At 42.6% G+C, this 23104-nt stretch overlaps 5 protein-coding genes across 6 annotated transcripts; 3 read left to right on the forward strand and 2 right to left on the reverse strand.

Annotated features, from left to right (window-relative positions):
* LOC124210634 (venom protease-like) lies at positions 1-6493 on the reverse strand. 2 transcript variants are annotated; one of them, XM_046608796.2, is made up of 8 exons: positions 5348-6493; positions 3391-4036; positions 2809-3074; positions 2206-2306; positions 1982-2088; positions 1590-1852; positions 1343-1521; positions 1-842 (listed from the first exon to the last, which is right to left on the reverse strand). In XM_046608796.2, the coding sequence occupies exons 2-8, from the start codon at positions 3651-3653 to the stop codon at positions 690-692; spliced, it is 1332 nt and encodes a 443-aa protein (XP_046464752.1). In that variant the 5' UTR covers positions 3654-4036; positions 5348-6493; the 3' UTR covers positions 1-689. The 2 variants fall into 2 exon arrangements, with proteins under 2 accessions (XP_046464752.1, XP_046464753.1); XM_046608797.2 differs by having other exon boundaries at positions 2809-3071; positions 3391-6493.
* A 160-nt stretch (positions 6494-6653) lies between these two features.
* On the forward strand, positions 6654-9148 carry LOC124210635 (retinol dehydrogenase 12-like). Its single transcript, XM_046608798.2, has 6 exons — positions 6654-6790; positions 6949-7030; positions 7343-7659; positions 7843-7962; positions 8048-8261; positions 8364-9148. The coding sequence occupies exons 1-6, from the start codon at positions 6673-6675 to the stop codon at positions 8563-8565; spliced, it is 1053 nt and encodes a 350-aa protein (XP_046464754.1). The 5' UTR covers positions 6654-6672; the 3' UTR covers positions 8566-9148.
* Positions 9149-10318: 1170 nt separating this feature from the next.
* Positions 10319-13075, forward strand: LOC124210636 (retinol dehydrogenase 11-like). Its single transcript, XM_046608801.2, has 6 exons — positions 10319-10455; positions 11070-11151; positions 11505-11821; positions 12042-12164; positions 12268-12481; positions 12678-13075. Exons 1-6 carry the CDS (start codon positions 10338-10340, stop codon positions 12823-12825), a joined length of 1002 nt encoding a protein of 333 aa, XP_046464757.1. The 5' UTR covers positions 10319-10337; the 3' UTR covers positions 12826-13075.
* A 1017-nt stretch (positions 13076-14092) lies between these two features.
* On the forward strand, positions 14093-19715 carry LOC124224839 (uncharacterized). Its single transcript, XM_069138184.1, has 12 exons — positions 14093-14369; positions 14529-14610; positions 14738-15054; positions 15250-15369; positions 15456-15669; positions 15811-15955; positions 17003-17177; positions 17826-17907; positions 17997-18313; positions 18563-18682; positions 18789-18990; positions 19357-19715. The coding sequence occupies exons 1-12, from the start codon at positions 14252-14254 to the stop codon at positions 19502-19504; spliced, it is 2040 nt and encodes a 679-aa protein (XP_068994285.1). The 5' UTR covers positions 14093-14251; the 3' UTR covers positions 19505-19715.
* Positions 19716-20395: 680 nt separating this feature from the next.
* On the reverse strand, positions 20396-21673 carry LOC138191418 (uncharacterized). The gene has a single exon (XM_069138185.1). The coding sequence runs from the start codon at positions 21671-21673 to the stop codon at positions 20396-20398; it is 1278 nt and encodes a 425-aa protein (XP_068994286.1).
* Between the last annotated feature and the right edge of the window lie 1431 nt (positions 21674-23104).

Consider the following 23104-nt stretch of genomic DNA (forward strand, 5'->3'; position numbering starts at 1 on the left):
TATTACACGATTATTTCTCAAACTATACACGTAAACTTTATCCATCAATAAAATATTTTCTACGCCTACAAACTTGTGAATTTTCGGACCTCAAACGTACATTTTCTTTTTAACAACCTTCGATAATACCTCTGCTAATGCCATGACTCAGCCTATAAATCACTGTTTGAAGCAAAGCTGCAACTGCGAAAATAAACTAACAATGACAGTCCATTAGCTGCATTTTTTTTTTTTTTGGTTTTTTTTTCATGCCTTTCGGACGAAAAGGCTTTAATGCACTATTAGAATAAGGCGGTGTTGAATCTAAAACCGAAAATATTTTTTTGTTTCTCAATCCCGCAACGTTCTAAATTAGTTTGGAAATGGCTATTTATGCATTAGGGCGAGGAAAGGTTCGTACGGAAATATTTTTTTTTTTTTGAGTTTTCTACCAACGACTAGATTCCAAATTTTCAGGATCTTATTTATTAATGAATTATAAAACACCCGATATTCACAACTCGTAATAAATTAATTGCAAATAAATAGACATAAATACTGCCAAAAGTTAGTGAGATACCGAAAACTAAAAGTGAGATTTCAAAATTGCGTATTATTTACCGCGCAATTTTCTGAGCATTTTAGTTACTGAGATCAGTCAAGTTTCGGATTGTTTATCCTTTAAATTATAATCTAAAATCAAAACCACTCTACAAGAAGCTGCGAATCCAGTCGGTGTAACGCGAAACCCGCGTATAAATTCCCGGATGATCTCTTTCTCCGCAGCCAAGTCCCGACGATACGATGCCTACGACGATCCGTCTTCTTCCGTCATGCCTGACTATCGGCCCTCCAGAATCCCCCTACAAATAATTTTCATTCCGTATTAACAACGGGATATTACAATTCTTGCGTCGATTTCAATACGCGAGTCAATCTTCACGTTATCATGGGAAAAAAAAAAGAAATTATCCTCGTGCACTCTGTGCGTCGGTTTTATCGACGGAAAATGTTTCAAAAAGTCCGGCAACTGTGTAGCGATTTCTCAATACGAAAACGCGGCAGGTCGTAAATTGACGGGATATTTACAAGTAGACCGCTAAAAAAGTAGGAAAATATTGAAAATTTATATATCTCGACAGCCAATCATTCGATTCTATCGGGGTTCATTTATTTATTTATTCTTTTTCTCATTACACGGTGACTGTTTGAATTTAAAATTTGATATCTAGATCAAAATAATTTTTAATGAAACAAACCCTACTCGAATCGAATAATTTTCTGTCAGGGTATAAAATTTCAAAATTCAAGCACATTGTCAGCTATTGTTTCGCCAGGGCTTAGGTACTGTATAATAACTCACCTGGCACGCATCTCTGCCTCCAAACCTGTCCTTGGCGCACATTTGAGAGTCAATAATACCCCTGGGCAAGGCCCGGATGTTCCGACTGGTCTTCAAAGCATCTCTGTACCTGTCGTTGCACTGAGAGTTGGTGATGACGTTTATCTCCACTTTATGAAGCAAAGGACTGGCTTTACCGTCTGGAGAAAATAAGCAGGATTAGAACGTCATTTTCGAAGTCACCGAAGGACGATCAGGATACACTTACCGGACTTGACGTCTCCCCATCCGGTCAGCGTGACTACAGCATTCTCGTACAAATTTCCGTCGTCCGGAGGAAGGCATATCGGTCTGACATACTTGGAGTACCTGACCGGGGTCTTCAGCCTGACAACGGCGATGTCGTCGTAGTGGCGAGGCTTGCTGTAATTCGGGTGAATCGTCGATGACTCGATTTTTAAGTCCTGAGGCTCAGCAGGTTCCGTGTTTGAATTCATGTCCAGCTCGCCGACTCTGACCATGTTGGGCGACCTGCGAATGCAAGATAATGTAAGTACACCGTGGTCGCCTTTGTTCAAAGACGAGAAAAAGCGAGGAGACGGCCGAAAGAATAAGCATGACTTTGCAAAAGACAGCCGAAAGTAAAAGCGCAATTCTCACCGTTGCGTAACGCAGTGGGCAGCGGTCAAGACGATTGTTTTGCTGAGTAAAGCTCCGCCGCAAAAGAATTCTGGCTTCCCGGTTGGCTCAGTTTGCCCGATCGCAACCTGCGTCGGAAGAAGAGATTAACGAACTCATTCGTGCGCTATAATTATTCTCAATACGTTTATTTTTGTGGTGAGAATTTTTTTTTTTTAAACAACCACAAAATTTTATGTGTTTACCATCCATGGAGACGACGCGGCTGTTTGAACGGGCGTGCCGTAGAAAATTCGCTCCGGTACCTTGTCGTTTGTTTCTTCCGCCAAAACGCCGCATTCCGCATCTACGGGAAGTGAGAATGTGGTGTGAGCGTAATTGCAATTAGTCGTTTTTATCACATCAGCCGAGTGTCGCGACCGTTTATTACATACAAGCGAACGTACTGCTCGGTCAGGAAACCGCAGGATTGATATTCTATTACGGTCAAGGGTCACGGATGTATAAATTCAAGGTTTTACGATTTTCTCCTTTTTTTGGACTGATAATGATAAGCGACTTCTGTCGTTGCCTTCGTGGCGGTGAAACGTATTCGATTAAACCAACCAACTTCCTTGATTCTTGAACTAGATACCGTCGCGCGTATCCGATTTAAAACAAATTATACTTTTATCCTGACAGTTTTATGCAGGCGAAATTTTTCCTCGCAACGCTACGTAATGAAGACAGGATCAATGACAGGATACAGCTTAATATATTTCACAATCGGTGTGCCGACGTGACGTAAAATCCAAACCTCAAGAAAGGATAAAGCGTTGAAACGATCGAATGAATTACCAATTTCTTACCGTCACTGTCGAATGCACCTCTCGAGCCTATGTTTTCGATTATTACGGAATCGTCATCGTAGTCACGGCCAAAATCATGCTTAGTCCTGTCACCCGCATGTCGCCTATCTTTCATCCACGGCGTTTCCCAGTCATAGTACTCCTGCCTCCAGCCACGATGGTCGTGATTGAAATACTCTATCGAGGATTCGTAGTCATCATCGTCGTAGTATGACTGATACTCTCGCTTAAGTCTCCGGGCCAATCCCCCCATAAGACGATCACTGCTAAAGGTCAGAGCGTTAAAACCACATCCGCAAGGAGGAGGAAAATCTATTCGCCACATTCCAGGCCGATGAAAATCACCGTAGACCAAATTATTCTCAATAACTTTGACTCGAAATCAGTCAAATTTCTACCGACACCATAACACCATAAACCAATTTGTGCTAATTGTTCCTTGCAAAAACGCCTGTATCGATAGTGTAACGATCGGATTTTTACAAGGAAATCACGAATTGTTTCACCGCATTATTTTTTACTTTTATTATTTTTTACACTGAATTTCAACCAGCCACGCACGTGACTCACTCGACTCCTTACCGTTTTTTCAAGCAGCACACGTGAGTCGGTTTGCCTTCCCATTTGCAGAATTTTTGGTCAGCCGGTCGCCTTTTGTCCATGCAATCTTCGGTTCTGACGCACTGGAAATTCGCAGCCGGGATGCTGGAGCAGTTTTCCAGTTGAATCGGCATCACATCCGACGATGTTTCCACCACGTTCAAATTCTTGAGTCCGTTTGACAGGCCGAAAACGGAGATGGCGAGAAAACCGATTCCGGCGAAAAATAAGGGTCGAAGGTCCATCGTCGCCTATGTCACGTCGCGCACTTTTATTTTGGGCAAATCCAAAGACGAGTTCGCGATTAAACTTTAAATTTGCCGGCTGATTTTGGAAGGAAGGGGAAAATCCACAAGCTCCGACCGACTTTCGTTGTTTTCCTGGTGGTTCTGAGCAATGACCAAGGCTGGAATGACTTCGAGAGCGTTCGTTTGCCGGTCTTTAAGTAAATTACGGGGGACGTCGAAGAGTGGATATCTGCTACTCGGATGTGTCATCGGCCCATCCGCTTACGGGACTTTCCCCATTGCCAGCGGGAATCCTAGGCTACCAGGTTCTGTGGGTTTTCAAAATTCCCTGGCTTTTCTGACCTCAGAATAAGACTCCATGACGCCCATAGATCGTGGACCTTGTTTTTTACAGGGAAAGTTTGACTTGGCAGTCATGTCGAACCAAGTGACTACCTGCCTTACGATTATTGCTAAATTACAATATCAGAAAACTCAAATTCTGTAGACTTTTTCACAGGTTTTGGGATTTTCGGCAGAATCGAGATTTCTCATTTTTACTGATAATTTTCTTCTCTACACGTCAAATTTGCGAATTTTGTATACATTTTTTACAAAATTTATGCGTGCCAGAAACCCGCGACAATTTGGTAATTTGATTTACATTTAATTGCATCTATTATTTTCAATGACCAAACTCGCAACGTTTAGTATTTACTTATTTACATTTTATCAACAATGTAATTAACTCTTCAAATTTGGATGCACAAGTTGTACGGAAATGCTTATGATACCTATAACGTTATAAGTACGTGTACAGGCAATGGTGTGAATCTAATATTTTTATGTGGAAAATGATGCGCAATTTCAAAATTCCCATGACAACAGGCATTTTGATCACATTGTGGAAATGATGACGAGAAAAGATATTCGCGTATGACTATATATTTTTTCTATCGATTATTGTCGAATAGACATTATCAGTTATTTGAAACAACTAGTAGGATATAATAAATCAAATCTAGTCCTTAAACACGTTCGTCTGACAAAAATAATAACGTGGATTGAGAAAAAACAAACGCAACGGTCAATGTCGCAATAACTTGATAACCCCCGTTCGGAAATAATAGTAAAAAAAACCCGAAAAATGTCGGATTTTACCTACTGATTATAAAATACCTGTCCAATTAACATTCTTCTATATTCGGACGGCATAATAATAATTGCAGCATCATTCCACGGTTATGCTAATGATCCAGAATTATAATCTATGTCAATAATGTATGAGCTCTTAAGTTTTTACAAATATGAAGATTAAGCGTTAAAGACAACGTCGGATTTTTACCTATATTTTCGTAATGCGAACCGTTTATGTATGAATTTCATCGGATTGCACAAATGATGAAACATATTGCGCGAGTACAAAACGTAATACATATAAATACAATATTACAGTGTAAACGGGTAAATTCGTTCGGTATGTGTAATCGTGAAAAACTCCGGATGACAATAAAGGAAAATCGACTCTATATTGCGAGTCGGCGAAAGTCAGCATTTCCTGATTCGTTATATACAAGTATTGAGCATTATTTTCAAGTATTCCGTGTTACTACGGAAATACTCGTGCATGGATGGTTTCAGATCTTGCCTACGATTTTAAGGAAATCTCTATGATTTACATCATTAAACCGCAGTTTTGGGCAGAAACACACTTGATTTAAAGGGCCTTGTTGTAATCGTTTCCTCACTTTCACGATTTTTTCCGCGTCATATCTGAAGCTCCAGGATGTTTGACGGATGTGATATATGTGGTTCCGTTTAATGGAATTTGCCGACGAGAAAACGCCGTCGATTTTCCGGGATCGTTCTTTACGCAAAACGATTCCGGATGAATGAAACATTCCTAACCGTTCCCACATGACGTAAAATTCAGAATCTGCGAGTACCGCGCTCAGCTCGGTGCCGGGACTTATCAGTTCCGGTTTCGCTTTCCTCTTCTCTCTCATTTTCGTTATTACGTCCTAATGGAGCAAGCTGCGTGCTCTCATGTCTCGAAGCAGATCTGCTCGGGTGTGGCGATAATCTGGTGATAAATTTCGTTTGAAATCCCCGCACGCGTCAACGTCTTCGACTGACGTTTGGCACCGCCGTTTAAACCGCAACATTTATAAATTTCCCACTCGTTCCAAACAGTCTGCGAAATAAGTGGACGTATGAGGATTCCGTCTAACCAAGCGTCAAAAGTTGATAGTATTCTTGTCCACGCGCGTAAGATACTCGTCGACTTCACACGTCCACAAATTTACCACTCGAGTTCCGGAGAATTTTATTTATAACATCTTTCGATATCGTCTCTTTCTTTTCCCCGGGCAATTACGTAAGCCGTTTTATTATTTCCCTTGTGATAGGGGGAGTACCTGCTGGAAAGTTGCAGTTGTGTAATATTTACCCATCACATCGGATAAGCGGGATTCTACAAAAAAGACCCGCAGGCGAATTAGGTGAAAATCCTTGCAAAGATAGGACGAATGAATAACGACGTGATTAGTTTCCCAAAGTGTAGAAGCAGATCTGCACAAATTTGAATTCACGCTGATCGGTATTCAACCGCATGCAATTGATTGGAAATATATGGAAAGTGCGACGACCTTCCAATGACTATAATACACAGTGTTTACGTTCGGCATGAGAAATTGCCGGCTGCTGTCCACGTGCTCCGACTGCATTCCTCCCAGTCTATTTGAATACGTATTTTTATCTCGAAACTCGCGCGATAAGATACTACGTAATTACGTGCTACCGCGTTGCAAGAAACTGACGCCAGCGCCCATCGCAGTTTACAAGTTTGCCTCGAACCGTGGTTACCGATGGATGTTGAACAAGTTTGGAGACATTGCTCGCCGGTGACTGCAGGCTGACGGTAAAATACGTCGAGCGAAAAAGTTCAAGCTGGAAAATCGTGCGGTGATTGTGCCGCGTGTGTTTGTGAAAGGCTTTCATCAACGGTTGCCGTTCTTCGGACAGAGGGTGAACCAAAATGTGGCCGTTCAGTAGCTCCTGTCGAAGCAAGGCGCGGTTGACTGGAAAAACTGTTATAATAACAGGGGCTAACACAGGCATTGGAAAAGAAACGGCGAGGGATCTTTACTGGCGAGGTGAGGCTTTCTGCGGTTTCCTGTTACTGCTGCTGCTGGCACTGTGATAATCACCGTTTGCGGTGACACCGCAGACTAGAATAACATAATACACACTTCGACTACGTGTAAAATGACATGTCTGGTTGTAAGTTCGAATTCGAAATCATTTGTTGCAGGTGCTAAAGTCATCTTGGCCTGCAGAAACGTTGACAAGGCCAACGCCGCTGTGGAGGAACTTAAAGCCGTCCCACCTTCCGAGTACGAACAGAATTTTATGCACGACTCGTGCAAACTGACACACCTCTCAGTATGCGTTTGAACTAAATGTACCGCGGATTTGGAAGATTTTTTTGATCTTCTCGAGCTGGTTTCAATAGTTTTCTGAACCAGTATCCAATGATATTATAATTGTCCATCGCAGGTCTCGGCGTTTTCCTGAAAATTTATAGAGAATCGATCAAAAATAATTCGCAGATGCGAGACGAATGAATATATTGAACACACAAGCGTTCCGCATAAGATACACTTGGATTGAATTTTAAACCGCGGCGTTTCTTCTTCTCATTTCAGTCCAAAACGAGAACAATTCATTGGCGGGCCCGGTGAACTCGTTGTCTGCAAATTGGATCTGACTAGTTTGGCCAGTGTCAGAGAGTTCGCGAGACGCGTATACGAGACGGAGTTGTTCGTCGACGTCCTCGTCAACAACGCTGGGGTTATGATGTGCCCGAAAGGGGTCACGGAGGATGGCTTTGAGATACAATTCGGCACCAATCACCTCGGCCACTTCCTATTGACGCTGTTACTCCTGCCATTGATGGTTCCCGATCGGAAAGACTCTGATAACCGTTCCAGGATAATCAACGTTTCGTCGGCGGCTCATGCGCGTGAGAACTCCACACCTAACAATAAGTAAAAATTGCATAAATCAAACATCAACGAGACTTGTTCACGTCGTTGTTCTTTCACGCCTTGACCTCAGACCAGTTCCAAAGCTCTCATTGCGATCGGAACTTATACTCAATCCGAGTTACACCCTAGATTGATAAATTTTTACTCCACCCCCTCAGGAGGTCAACTCGACTTCGAAGATCTAATGTTGGAGAAGTCTTACGCCCCCTTCAAAGCCTACTGCCAAAGAAAGTTGGCCAATGTGTTGTTCACGCGAGAATTGACTCGTCGATTGAGAGGTGAAACTTATTACGAAATGTGGAGAAAATGAGAAATTTTTTCCTGCAGAAAGGGCAGCACTGACCAAGGAACCCTCAATTTCAGAGACGGACATCACCGGTGTCAATGTCTACGCTCTCCATCCAGGAGTCATCGACTCTGAATTAGCCCGCCATTTTCAGCAAACCATCTCCCGAGGTTTGAGATTAGTTTTCGGATTCTTCCGGACGTTCATTAAATCTGTTGAACAGGGTGCCCAGACGACCATTCATTGCGCCGTTGACGAAGCTGCAGCCGAGCAGACGGGACTTTATTACTCGTATTAAACTTAATCAACTTTAATCCCAACTCCAAATCGAACTGATTTCTGTCATTTGTAATTTTTTTTTTTTTTTTTTACAAAAGATGTTTCTTTTCCCAGAGAGTGTGCGGTACGCCAGCCTTCACCCGGCGCATTGGACTATGAAAAGGCCGCCATACTTTGGAAAGAAAGTGTAAAGTTCGTTGGACTTCCTAGCGAGAATCTGGTGGAAATAATGGAGCATGTTACCAAGGAATTTCGTTCTCCCGGTACGGTCGATGAAACCGATAAACTCTCACAGGAACCTTGCACTTCGGAATGAACAACTTGCATCACATTAGATTAGTTTTGTACCGATCATTTTTATTATAATATCACCTTTGCATAATATCCACCAATAAGATATTTTCTTATTTCCTGTAATTGATTTTGATACTTCAGTTCCGTTTCCAATCGTCTATGTTAATATAGCCCTCGAAGATTTTTAGACGGTCCCACTATAATCGTTTACGGTATTTATAGTCGAAGAACGTGACAAAATTTTGTAATTCCGTTGTGTAACGTGGAGTAACGATAATGAAGTAGAAAGTTAGCCATGGCTGATATCAGATTGTCCCAAAGTTTAGACACTGTGCGTGGATAATAAGTCAAGTAAATCGATGTCGATATTACACCGGAAAAACACAGTAAATGTAATCTTATTTTAATTTTAGTCTTGGTGTTATCGATCAGATCTTCACCTTGCAGTCGCGCACTCATTGTGTTTTTCAAGAAGTTTTGCTCGTTTTCGAATTTTGCTGAGGTCAGCTTTGACGAACAACTCTAACCGATTAGCATAAACGATTAATTGTGACGTTGCAAAGCCAATTCTGAGTAAGCCAAAAATAAATGATAAGTACGACTAACTTACTCTCTAATTATTCGATTAGCGGATTGCTACGGGACGCAGTGCGTGTGCGCTATAGAAAATTCCGATTGGATAATTTGGCAACTAAGCAATTAAGCCTTCCGTTAATGTTTATTAGTGTTGTAACCTTCCGCAAGGACAAATCAATGACCGAGAGTCTCCTTACCGCAACCAATCGCGACAACAATATGTAGAGACATCTTATACCCACCTTGTAAACACTATCATCGATGTTACGAAGGGGGTCACTGATCAAGAAACCGGTAATTTCATTCGTCACTGGGACACTGAAAACAAAAATCCATTGAAAATAATTGTATTCAGTATTTCCTGATAATTGGCGATCAGTTGAGCATATGAAAAGAAGTTAACACGAGGATAGTGAAACCTAACATAGAACGAAAAAAACCCGATTGTAGAAGAACTGCAAGTGAGATATGAGGGTGTATCGTTTGAACACAGGCATATTGTTACACATGCTCGTTATATTCAATACGTGAAGTAATTCTCGAATAATCACGTTTAAACTCGAGCTCGACAAGCTGCGGTTAAGATTAGTACTTCCTGTTTACATGTAGAAACACATTCCTGAAACTCGATATCGACATCAACAGTTTCAGAGGTCTGATGACCCGCTGGCAGTGTTCACCAGGCAGTAGAGACCGATTGACCGTGAAACCGGTGGCTGGAGACTAAAACCCAATGCCTGCGACTTTGCGCACGTTCGATTCCCCCTCCAGAAGTCTCCTTGACACACACTTGATTTTCCCACTCGCACGATGAGACGCAGACACTTGTCGTTCGTAACTGAGTTCTGAAGTGCAGGAGATTGCCGTTGGCGATGGCCGATATATCTTGAACCTCTATTGGCTTAGTCCCTGGACTTTATACCGTAGTCAACGAATAAACTATCGCGAGCACTAACGATCCTGTGCCGACCACCTGAGCCTAAAAAATCTTCATTTCCCGCACTATTCGAAGAGTCGTCGAGACAGCCAGGCGTTGATAACAAGTCTGCGAATTCAGTGTGGTCCGAATATGACCAGCCGGAGGTTGCAGTGCTCCGAGTGAGGCATCTCTGTTTTCGTTTCTTAATCCCACTCAAGAGGCAACCATCGTCATAAATTAACGTCGCGCGTGGCCACAGTTACGTTTCAATACCATTGCTCGTAAAAATTATAGTCAGAATGCCGCTCTTTAGTCAATATTGTAAAAGCAAGTCTCGATTGGAAGGTAAAACCGTGGTTATAACCGGTGCCAATACTGGTATTGGCAAGGAAACTGCGTGGAATCTGTACAGAAGAGGTAAGGCTCCGTGATTGTACTTGTCACAATTGTCAAAACACTGGCACCAACATTTTGATGACAATTACCGAGAAATATTATGATGTCCAAAAAATATTTTCAACTAGGTACTTTTTCTCATAGCATGTCGCGTTCTGGTTTCTGATGTAGGTTGAAACGAGTTTAGATTATTCTTCTTCGCTGAAGAAAAGAGATTTTATACCAGCGTCAAAAACGTTCACATCTAAGCTCCATTACACTCCCATCTAAAAAAAAACAAATTAATATTGAATTGTAAACTTCAGCTCACAATTTTATGGCGAGACTATATCATGACTCGAAACTCTATTCCAAATTATTTATAGTCAATTTTACGCTTGGGACAGCACTTTGGAAAGAGTACAAATATACACCTACCTTGCCATGCCCTATTTCATACACAACAAAACCCATTATCGTGTAATGTGGGAACTTATACCTACGGCGAAGCATTGGAAGTGGACGAGGTTGCTTGCCCATAAAATATTTACCTGAATTCAAGTAGAGAATTCTGACGGAACTAAGCCCGTAATATCTTCTGCCCGTGACCGTACATGCTTAATGAGGCCGAACGTGTATCTTAATATTGATTACAGGGGCTCGGGTAATCATGGCGTGCAGAGATCTTGTCAAGGCCCAGGCAGCGCTGGAGGATGTAAAAAAAACCTTACCTTCCAAGTATGAATATAATTACCACATTGAACGTGTGTTTTATGAAGTCAAACGTGCATGTTATTCAGCTTGAATCGGTTTTTTTTTACTATTTTGAAATTCACTGAGTTGGAATACTCCAAGGCGGTATAAGTGATGGACACATCGATTCTTAATTGGAAGTGATTAAGTTAGTCAATGAACATGAACACGCAAGAGACATACCAAGACTAGAATTTCACACGATAAGATATTCATGTCAAAACACTTTATTTGACAAACATTCCTTTGCCTATTACGTAACTTGCACTTTGAATTTCGAGATCTGTAACATATGCTGACGAATAATTCTCATCACCTTTGTGCTGGACTTGATTCAGGCCTAACAAGGAAGAGTTCAAAGGAGAGCCGGGTGAACTTGTTATTCAAAAACTGGATCTGAACAGTTTGGACAGTGTCAGAGAGTGTGCGAAAAAAATATTGGAAACCGAGCCAGCCATTCACATCCTAATCAACAATGCCGGGGTCATGATGTGTCCGAAAGGGGTCACGGAAGACGGCTTCGAGACTCAGTTGGGCACCAATCACCTCGGCCATTTCCTCTTCACCTTGCTCTTGTTGCCGATGATCATTCAGAGTCGAAAGGACTCTGATCCTTGTTGCAGGATCATTAATGTTTCGTCTCTGGCTCACAGGTGTAAGTCTTCCACTCAAGTAAGGCGTCCAATATCACGAACCGCGTGTTGATTATCGTTGAGCCTTTTCGTACTCATGGTTGGTTGAACTTTCACTCTCGAACGGAACGGAATTCCATTAATTTCTATAAAATAACCGTATAAACAGATCTTGGATTAGTATTAATATGCCCAAGTTTACTGAGAACTGATCTTCTCACGGAACGTTTTTTTCCATCACAGTGTCAACTGGTATCAATTTCAATGATCTGATGTCGGAAAAATCGTACGGTGCCATATCGGCTTACTGCCAGAGCAAGTTGGCCAACGTGCTCTTTACTCGAGAATTAGCTCACCGACTGAAAGGTAAATAAAGTTTTAAGAGACGTTGGGAAATTTCCAGCGTGCGAAAGCTTTCGTCGCTTCTATCAAGCAGCTTTACTGACTGAGCTGGGGTGTCAAATTTCAGAGGCGAATATCAAAGGTGTCAACACTTACTCACTTCATCCAGGAGTCATAAAATCAGAGCTCAGCCGTCATCTCGATGACTCTTTCTTCCGTGGTGTGCGATTTTTGTACAGTCTAGTGGGCTTCATGATAAAGACCGTTGAACAGGGCGCCCAAACAACCCTCCATTGCGCCCTCGACGAGCAGGCTGCTAACGAGACCGGCCTCTATTACAGGTAAGGGAAAATCCTGATATGGCAATCCAGAAAAAATTGTGTTCGGCCCTTTTAAACGCTCTGTCTAGCATCTTGAAACAACCTGTCATTAAATTATTGAATTCCGAAACCTTACGAAGAAATTAATCCTATCGAACGAGTATATCAGCTGCGCTCAGAATCCTGCTGGTAAAACAGTAAAAATAATTTTTTACAGGGAGTGTGCCGCAGTCTCACCTTCGTCGTCAGCAATGAACAAGGAAATGGCCGCCAGACTTTGGGACGAGAGTGTGAAGCTTGTCGGTCTCCCAACGAATGATTTAACCGAACTGATCGAGAAAATTCCCACCGAGTATGTCAGGTAAATAATTGCTCGCCCGAAGACCACGATTGAGGAATTGGCGTACTTTACGACAAGCATCGGATTGGGTGATCCGCAACATATTATGAACTTGAGTAACTATAAATTAGTTTTATCTGCATAGACTGGAAACAACGCGAATGACTTGACTTGCCGCATTGGGAGAGCAATAAGAATGTTTTGTTATAAGAATATTTCTTAAACTATACGTGTATACTTTATCTACCAATAAAAATATTTTATACGCCTTCAAAGTTGTGAATTCTTGAACCTCAAACAAAACATTTTTTTTCATCACTAGACAATTCTCCGTCTAATACAATGATGTAGCCTATAAATCATCGCTCGGAGCAAAGCTTCAACCGTCAAAACTAGCCGCATTTAAACAGAGAGTTGACTTTAGGACACTAGTGCAAAGCTTGTTCCTCACGGAAAAATGCCCACTCTTGGATGTAAATTCGTATCCTCAACTTTTTTCTCATAGGAATTTAGCATTATCTATGAGTTTGGGGTTTTTTCGCGGTTGAGGAGTCGGTCTCTCCACAAGCAATTGAACTAAGTTGATCGAAAAAATCTCCACCGAGTATATTAGATAAATTATTGATCATCGAAGGACGTTGGGAAATAGGTAAGCTGCATACCAGGCATCGGATGGTCCGATCTGAAACAAGTTATGAATATGAGCAGCTGCATGTATTGTATCAGTGATCGGTTGTCACAGTTACTTGACTTGCCGGAAGAAGTTTTGTTACAATTACTTCTCAAATTATAATACATATTATATACACTTTATGTGTCAACAAAATAGTTTTTTTCCAACACATGCTGGGAAAGACTTTCGAAGTCTGTTAAGCGTGCGTAAACTGCCAAATTTCTGAACAGTGCGGTAAAACGCTTTGCGGTAACTCGCTCCGTAACATAAATTATGACCATGTTTGAATTTTACTGCGTTGATGTACACAAAGGTATACACACGGTATCTTTTTCAACCTATCGATAATTTGCTACGAGCATGTCTCAAACGCAAAGAAGCAAATCGTTCTATTCTAAAATAATAAAATATGAAATAAAGTTTCAAAACCAAACATTTTTCACGCGATACTAGATTGGGACGTCTTCGAGTATAAAACCGGTTCTTGGAGCAAACCTGCGGTCTCTTTATCTTCGCTTTTACCCCACCATTAGAGAAAGGAACTGTACTGTTTGGTACGCACAAACCAATGACGACAGCCAGATTTCAACGTTAGATGTCAGCAAATGTACCTTCAACACTTGCCATCATGTTCATTCTTTCAATGACATACCTTGGAATAATAAATTTCTCTCAGACTCGGCACAAAGTTACAGGCATCTGCAGCGTCACTTAAAACTAAACCGTGTTCTTCAAACCAAAACTTAATTGTTGAATTCTGTCTGGATTGTGATTAGAAATGCCGTTGTTCAGTCGATCTTGTAATAGCAAAGCACGTTTAGACGGTAAAACGGTCATTATAACCGGTGCTAATAGTGGCATTGGAAAAGAAACTGCGGGGGACCTTTACAGGAGAGGTGAGTCTATCTACTGCCTACTTGTCAAAATTTAATAATCAAAACATTCTTAGGCCGAAAACGCTTATGCATAGTGATCGCATTTTTGAGTATACGTAGAATCAGCGTTGAATGTTGCATCAGATATATGGTATATTCTACATCTTGTAATTATCACAGGAGCCAGAGTGATCTTGGCATGCAGAGACCTGGCCAGAGCCAAAGCTGCTGTAAAGGATATATACAAGAGTCCACCATCTAAGTACGAATAAATTTATTTATATAACATGCACGTGTGACAGTACGTAAGGTGGTATGAAACGACCTCAATCAAATGACTAAAAACTAAACTAAGATTCTGGTTACGTTTTTTTTCCGATTGATTTCAGATATCGCGAAGAACGGTTCATCGGAGAGTTTGGCCAACTCGTTGTTTACAAATTGGATCTGAACAGCTTGGCCAGCATCAGGGAATGTGCGAAACAGATATGGAAAACAGAACCTGCTGTTCATATTCTCATCAATAACGCTGCGGTTATGATGGTTCCCAAGGGGGTTACCGAAGATGGCTTCGAGATACAATTTGGTATCAATCACCTGGGTCACTTTCTTTTTACACTGCTACTCCTGCCGAAGATCATTCAAAGTCAAAAACACCCGGATACCTGCGGCAGGATCATCAACGTTTCGTCCTCAGCTCATAATTGTAAGACCTTACACTTCGGTGATGAATTTCAAAAGCAGAAATAACGGTAGAACAAAGATCATACTTCCGATCGTCATGCTGATGATTCTCATCGCTGACTGAAAATAGTGACCGTATGTCCGAGATTTACCCACGTTCTTGTCAACGTTCATTTAGTTGGAATTCAAGTTTGATCGAATTCTATTCTATCCTTAGTGGTGAAGATCAAGGTTGAAGACCTCATGTCAGATAAGACGTACAACCCCTTCATGGTCTACTGCCGTAGCAAGCTGGCGAACATATTATTCACTCGTGAATTGACTCGCAGATTGAAAGGTAATAACGATCAATGTCTGTTAATAACGGAGAGATTACATCACTTGCATCGAGACATCGTTTTATCGGAGGATGTTGCATTTCAGAAGCAAATGTCGCCGGTGTAAACACCTACACACTCCATCCGGGAATCTTCAAGTCCAACCTCAGCCGCCATTTTGATCAGGTTTTGTTTAGGGGTGTAAGGTTTTTCATCAGAATAGGAGAATTATTTGTAAAGACTCCGAAAGAGGGCGCCCAGACAACTATCCATTGTGCCGTCGATGAGGGTGCCGCAAAACAGACGGGTCTCTACTACAGGTAAGAAAAAGTGTCGGAGTAAAATTGCCAAGTTGAAAACCACTAAATTTTTCGGCAGACTTTTCAGTCAGGAGACGAATGTAAGTACAGCCATCGTTCGATAATCTGATGGTCAAACTGGTAATCGTTTTTTTATTTCAGTCAATGCGCAGTGGCTCAACCTTCAAACGCGGCGCTGAACGACTTAACCGCAATCAAACTTTGGAATGCGAGTATTGAACTTGTTGGTCTTCCAACAAGCGATTTAAGGGATCTGATCCAAATAATTTCCAAGGAATATGCCATGTGAACGGTTTGCTGATGGCGACGTTTGATACTACGATGTCACCTGAAATTGTTCACAAGTATATGGTATCAAGTACCCATTAAGGGCTACAGTTATTGCATTATTGGTAATTTAGATAAAAATTGTATAGTGGTAGAATATTCCACTGAATTTGCAAAATTTGAATGATAAATTATCAGTTCATTTTAATCAACAGTGTAACGTTAAACAACGAAGAGTGCGGAAATGTTGCCAATACGATTACGTTAACAAATCTGAAAAATGCATTATAGCAGCAATGAATTTTATGTTCTCAGTGTATCGATCTGAACATTGTCGCCTTTGGTTATCAAGGATAAGTAATTGCAGAAAAAATCCCCCGAGCATTACGCCGTGCTCATTTCACAATCTGCAATAATTCGTTAGTACGAGTCCAGCGGTCGGTTATAATTAAAAACCATTTCACTATCCTTTATTCTACATGGAAGTCGGATAATTTTTGATCTGAAAGCACTCGTGTGTTTGAATTGCGAAATAATCACAGCTGAGCCGAGCGAAGATTAAGTCCGCAGTTTTAACAAAAATTTATCAATGGATCATCATCTGAAGAGCACCGTGACGATCAGCCCATTATTATTGCTCGAGCAAAGAAAGTTACATTATATTAAATATTTGGCCTCGACTCAGCCTTTAACCGCACAGTATGTGTGCCGGTGGCCTTAGTACCGTTCGATCTGCTCCCCCACTGCGGTATATTTAACTCACACAACGCGGTCGCATATACGTGATAAGCACCGGGTATGTTCGTTCCAGAGTTAGCGATGACGAGGTCGCCTGTAATTGGCGATTGCCACTTACTCCGAGTGCTGATTGGCTCAGCGAGGAAAAACCGACCGCGACGAGGGAACAGCCGTAACATTCACTTCAAGTGGCTGGTAAACAACGTACAAGTTCAACAGTCTTCCTCACCTTCAGTGTCCTGGACAGAGCAGCTTCGGTTGCGTGTAATTTTGGGTCTTTGTCAGGTTCCACATGACTCGTTCGTAACTGCGTTTTACCCGCGCATAGTCTACGCCCGGTATTAACGACGTTACAAGAAGCTGCGCTTCTGGATTTGTTTCTAAAATGTGGCCGTTTAGTCGATCGTGTCAAAGCACGGCTCGCTTAGTCGGAAGAACCGTTGTCATAACCGGTGCCAATACGGGGATCGGAAAGGAGACCGCACGGGATCTTTACAGAAGAGGTAAACCACGATATACGACTACGACCGCTAAAAACCCATCCGATGATTGATCCAGTTATTACGGTTGGTAAATTGTGGTCGATAAATGCACCTGCAACCCAGTTACACGTAGTTTTTCCGATACCGAAACCGGTAAATGTTCCGGTTCCTTGTACATTTTGTCACCGACGAAACGGAACTTGACAGCTCGTGACGTGTTGCTTCCGTTTCACGATGACACGGCTGTTTTTCCCCTGATATTCTCGTGTGTCATGGGGTTTATCGATTTCCGTGCCGATGTCAGATCGATTAGATTTACACTCGTCGTAGCTCATGACGTATAAGTCTTTAAAGAGGAAAGACAAGAAAGAGTTCTTGACGTTGCGCCATTCTATGTTTTAGAAATCTCAGCGAATACAGACTTCCATTATCGAATACGCCTTCTCTTACTCGAGGTACCGCTACAAGCAAAGAGTCCCGTTCGATTACTGTAACTCGTATCAGAAGTAATATGACGAAGAACAGTTATTATTTAGGCGTGGTTATTTTATTTCCGAGTAACACGCACGTCATGTTCTAATTGATATTGCATCGGCTTGCATAAATATGTGTGTAAGACGATTTAAGTCGAATAACAAGCGCGCGCCTTGTGCTGTTAACTTTTTACAGGCGCCAGAGTTGTCCTAGCATGCAGAGATCTGAACAAGGCCAATGCTGCGATTGAGGAACTGAAAAGCGTTCCACCCTCATGGTACGAACGCAGCAATCTACTTCAATTTTGTGTTCACAGTATAGAAAATTGAAAATTCATTCCACTGACGTACGTTTGGCAAATTTTAGTCCGACCCGGGAACAGTTCGTCGGAGAACCTGGCGAAGTTGTCGCTTGTAAACTGGATCTGAACAGTTTAGCCAGCGTCAGAGAATGTGCGAAACACATTTCGACGACGGAGTCAGCTGTTCATGTTCTTATCAACAATGCCGGGGTCATGATGTGCCCGAAAGGGGTCACGGAAGACGGCTTCGAGACTCAGTTGGGCACCAATCATCTCGGTCACTTCCTCTTCACACTGCTGCTCCTTCCAAAGATCATTCAAAGTCGAAAGGACTCAGACCCCTGCTCCAGGATCATCAATGTTTCATCCATGGCTCACGCACGTGAGAATTATACCTAAGCAGAAACTGTAACGCAAAACCACGCGTTAATAACCGATAAGACTTGTTCACGGTGCTAGTCTTTCCTAGTCTTAACGGGATAAGATTTAAGTAAAAAACTTCTCATACCGCTGCACGAATGACGTTATCATACTTTTGTTCAGTGTCACACTAATGTGGGCAAAGCTCCGAGAACCCGAGAATGTATTTGACTATCGCATCCAGTTTGACGATGTCTTGTTTCACCCTTAGGAGGCGACATCAACTTCGACGATCTGATGTCAGAGAAGTCATACAGTCCATTGAAGGCCTACAACCAGAGCAAGGTGGCCAACGTGTTGTTCACGCGAGAATTGGCTCGCCGATTGAAAGGTAAAAGCGATACAAAAACGATGTCAACGTGCTTTCAATGTTGAAAAGCACTCACCACTTCACACGAAAACACTGATACTGACCTATAAATGACTTGGTGTTTCAGAGGCGAACATCACCGGTATTAACGTCTATACCCTCCATCCGGGGGTCATCAAGTCTGACCTGGGTCGTCATCTCAGCGCAGGTCCCAGATTTTTATTGGGAATTTTTCGACCCTTCATCAAGAATATCGAGCAAGGAGCTCAGACAACCATTCACTGTGCGGTTGACGAGGAAGCAGCCAAAGAGACGGGCCTTTATTACAAGTACGAGAAAAATCCGGGCATTACGACCGTCTTTGACGATGCGTATTTTATAAATAAACTTTCACAGTTCAAAAGCAGTATAAACTGATTAATTCGCAACTAGTCCATTCGCCCCCAAATTCAACAAATCGATGACCGTCAATTGTGAAATTTCTATGTCAATTGCTTTGTCACGTCCGTCTTGGCTTTATCTAATCACAAAAACTGTCTAATGCCTCGAAGAGAATTACGGTATCGTGATCGTTGATAAATCCCAGTTAGCATTCGTCAGTGAATCTTGCCTGCCATCGGCATTACTGTAAATTAAAGTCCAAGTTAGCCTCACTCATAAATCCAACGGTAAGACTGCAAAAAAATTTCTTTCAGGGAGTGTGCGCCAACCTCACCTTCGTCAGTGGCACTTGACGACGCGAAGGCAGCCAGACTTTGGGACACAAGCATAAAGTTGGTTGGTCTTCCGACTCACAATTTGACCGAACTGATTGAGCAGGTTTCCAAGGATTATATCAAGTGAGCGTCTCACTGGTGATTGGGATTAGATTGTCCATGGTATTCCGGGCAAGCAGTGTTCGCGGCATCTTGTGGAAGTTGAACAACTGCTCCCTTCTATCGAACACAGGATAAATTATTTTTATTTTTGATTTAATTAGCGTAGAGTAAGTCTCGCACAAGCTATGTAACGTCTATATATGTATTTTATCAAAAATAAATTATTTTTATGTTAATTAGTTGTTGTTTTTTTTTGTTGTTTTTTTTTGTTTTACGTTAGCCGTGTGTTTCACTTCCAAACGAGTTTTCCGTTCACTCAATGCTCACGGACTCGAGCAGTTTTCAACTGCAGCAATGAAACGTGAAACGATTATTTTCTCATATGTATACTGACATAGGTGTGTTTTGCTCAACATATGAAAAATTATGGTATCAATAATCACAGTCTTCGTACATATATACCTCGTGTTTGGATGAAAAAATAATGTAATATTCGTCAATTTTATTCCGAGATTGAATTGTTCGATTGAATATCAGAATGACAAACAAGAAAATGTTTATTAAAAAACTCAACTTACATTTGAAAAGAGTATAAACCGTAAAGAATAGGCGAATTAAAAATAGCGACAGTAGATTAGGCGTATATGATTTACTCAAAGACGTTCGTTGCACAAGTATTTATACAAAATATAATAATTATCATTGTTATTAGTATTAATATTTTTTTTTTCCAATCGTAGATTACAAGTCGTTGAACAAAATGACACGGCTGTTGAGTATTATTCAATTGGGTAAATAACATGTCAACAACTATGAAATGTCTATTAAATATGTGCATTTCTGCATAAATAGCGTGTAAACACCATTTTTGACAATTCTCCGCTATACGAAGGATCTCAACGTACCCCTAAGCTCCTCAATACGGACCTTGGGCTATCTGCGGAGGAGGAGGAATCCTCGGTAAGACAGGTCGTGGCTCAACAAATTGATTGGAAGTGACCTCCTGGGATATATCTGGCGCCCCATAAGTGATTTGAGGTTGCGGAGGTGCTTCCGGCGTGTTATAAGAGAAAGGCGTCAGAGAAGGTGCTGCCGGAATAATAGGCAGTGGCTCGCGGACGATTGGCTCGGGTTCCTGCACGTCGATAACATCCGTCGGGTAAATTGATTCCGGCTGTTGTTCCACTGGACCCGGTTCAGAAATCTGTGGCTCGTACGGTGCGAATGGCGTTAGTTCAGGTGGTGGTGGAATATCGGGCAGCGATGGTTGTTCAAACGGTTGCTCAGGCTCTGGTGATTCTCTCACTATTGAAGGCCCGCACGTTTCTGGCGGATACGGGGCCGGGGGGCCGTAGACGGGTACGGGCCTCGGTGGCGGTGGAGGAGGAGGTGGTGGGGGTGGGGGTGGAGGTGGTGGCGGCGGTGGAGCTGCTATTTCCGGTGGTCCATAGACTGGCGCGGGTTCTTCGACTACCGGAGGACCGTACTCTCGTGCTGGTATTGGCGGCGGAGGAGGTGGGGGTGGGGGTGGCGGAGGAGGTGGGGGTGGAGGTGGCGGTGGTGGGGGTGGAGGCGGTGCAGGAGGAGGGGGGCCGTAGACGCGTGCAGGCCTTGGTGGAGGCGGTGGTGGAGGTGGAGGAGGCGGTGGTGGAGGTGGAGGAGGCGGTGGTGGAGGTGGAGGAGGCGGCGGCGGCGGTGGAGGTGCAACGCTCTCTGGTACGCCGTAGACTCGTGCAGGCCTTGGCGGCGGGGGTGGTGGAGGAGGAGGTGGAAGTGGAGGCGGGGGTGGGGGCGGCAAATTAAAGACCGGCGTGCTTCTATCCGGAATACCGTAGGTGGCGTGCGGGATGACCGGTGCCGGAGAAGCTATCGACACCGATTCATCGGGATAAGGTCGTGCGGGTGGGTAAGGGTATCCCGAAGAAGAGGCACCGAAACTCGCCGACGCCGAGGCGATGAAATCCCGGTTATTGGGCTCGAATGCGAAGGAGGGCGGAGGCGGGGGCGGCACACTTGGCTTAGGATACCTCGCAGTCCTTTTGTCGGCGCTTGCTAAGGCCACAAGGGCCAGCAGTATCAAAAACTTCTGTAATTTGAAGGGAAAAGGATTAATGCGAGCCTCTTCCAGACGTTGGGAATCACGGATCGGCTTTCCGAGATACCGCGATGGTGTCACGCTTATACTACTTACCATCGTTGAAGTTTTGACAGTGAGCACTGAACAACTGTACTGAAAACCCCGTCTCTCTCGGTATATATACCGGGGATGCAATTTGGAAAATGCCCCCGGGAAATATGTGTTTTTCATTCCGTACACGGATTTCCTAACTCAGGTATTATGAAGCGAAACCGTTCGAATGCCTGTATCATTAGGAATCGAGTATAGATACACTCACACGCGTCAATTTCTCCAAGTTTTCGGTTATTTGAAATCACATTTCCCACAAGGATCCATTACCGGATGAAAATTAACGGACTCTGATCAACGTCTCAGATACCTTTAACTCTCTGGTTTACATTCGTTAAACAACAATTGCCTAGATTTGACCACTCGCAAACTAACGAGGACGTGATTTCAGAATTTCGTGTAATTTCACACGATCGTTGAAATACAACAATGAGAGAAGGCGGCCATAACCGTCAATTCACTTCGAAGGTCGAACGCGAAACTTCTCATTACAAAATAATTCGTCTCCTGAATTACACGACGCGCTAATGCTAATCTTACCTCGCTTTGAAATAAATTTCAGTACTCGATAAAAACATTCTGCGCTACTTCTACTCTAACATAAAGTAACTAGCATAAAATTCTGTTAACATAAAATTGTACTCATAATTAAACGACAATCATTCGCAATCGAATAATCTTCCCGAAAACTCCGGGTCATTCACGATACACGCACGTTTCGTAATAACATCATACCGAACTTGAACCGAAAAATGTTGTACAAATATACATCCGCATATTGTTTATTCTGCTAAAATGAATTAAAATAGTACTTTTCCAAATCATTGGGGAGTAAGCAGGTGAAGTTTCGATCAATGACAATGGCCGACAGTGATAAGGATCCAGTTCCGGTTAAAATAGTGCCATCGCTACGTGACAAGCTCTAAATCGAATAAACAAGTGCTACGTCACGGGCGGTTGAAAAGTGTTAAAAAACATGATATTTATATATATCACTGTTGTTTGTTTCTACGGTCCTGTCCAACGATTCAACGGGCGGACAATTTCCTGCTGGTATTAAACGCATTCGTTAAACTTGAACTGATTTGAATACCCAGCTCAACCGATGCTAATTAATTTCTGCTAATTAGTGGGCATAAAATGTACCCAGAATTATGCGGAACTAGATTAGGTTCGGGGAGTGTTCAATTAGACGCGGGCACTTCATCCTAGTAAAAAAAAATGACCCCTCTGTGAAAAGCTGCGGCCCATGCGGGTCTCGGCTAATAAGAGGATCCGAATCAGAGCCCGTCGTCGTATTCCAGGAGTCGCGACCATAATTTGCCGCGAGGCACATCGCCATTGTGGCGAACGCGTTCATGAATATATAAATCCTCTCCGTTATTTTCACGAGTAAGAAAAATTTGACGAGCAGCGGACGCGGGTTCAACGTACCGG

The sequence above is a fragment of the Neodiprion pinetum genome, chromosome 1 (assembly GCF_021155775.2).
Source record: "Neodiprion pinetum isolate iyNeoPine1 chromosome 1, iyNeoPine1.2, whole genome shotgun sequence".
NCBI classification, from domain to species: domain Eukaryota; kingdom Metazoa; phylum Arthropoda; class Insecta; order Hymenoptera; family Diprionidae; genus Neodiprion; species Neodiprion pinetum.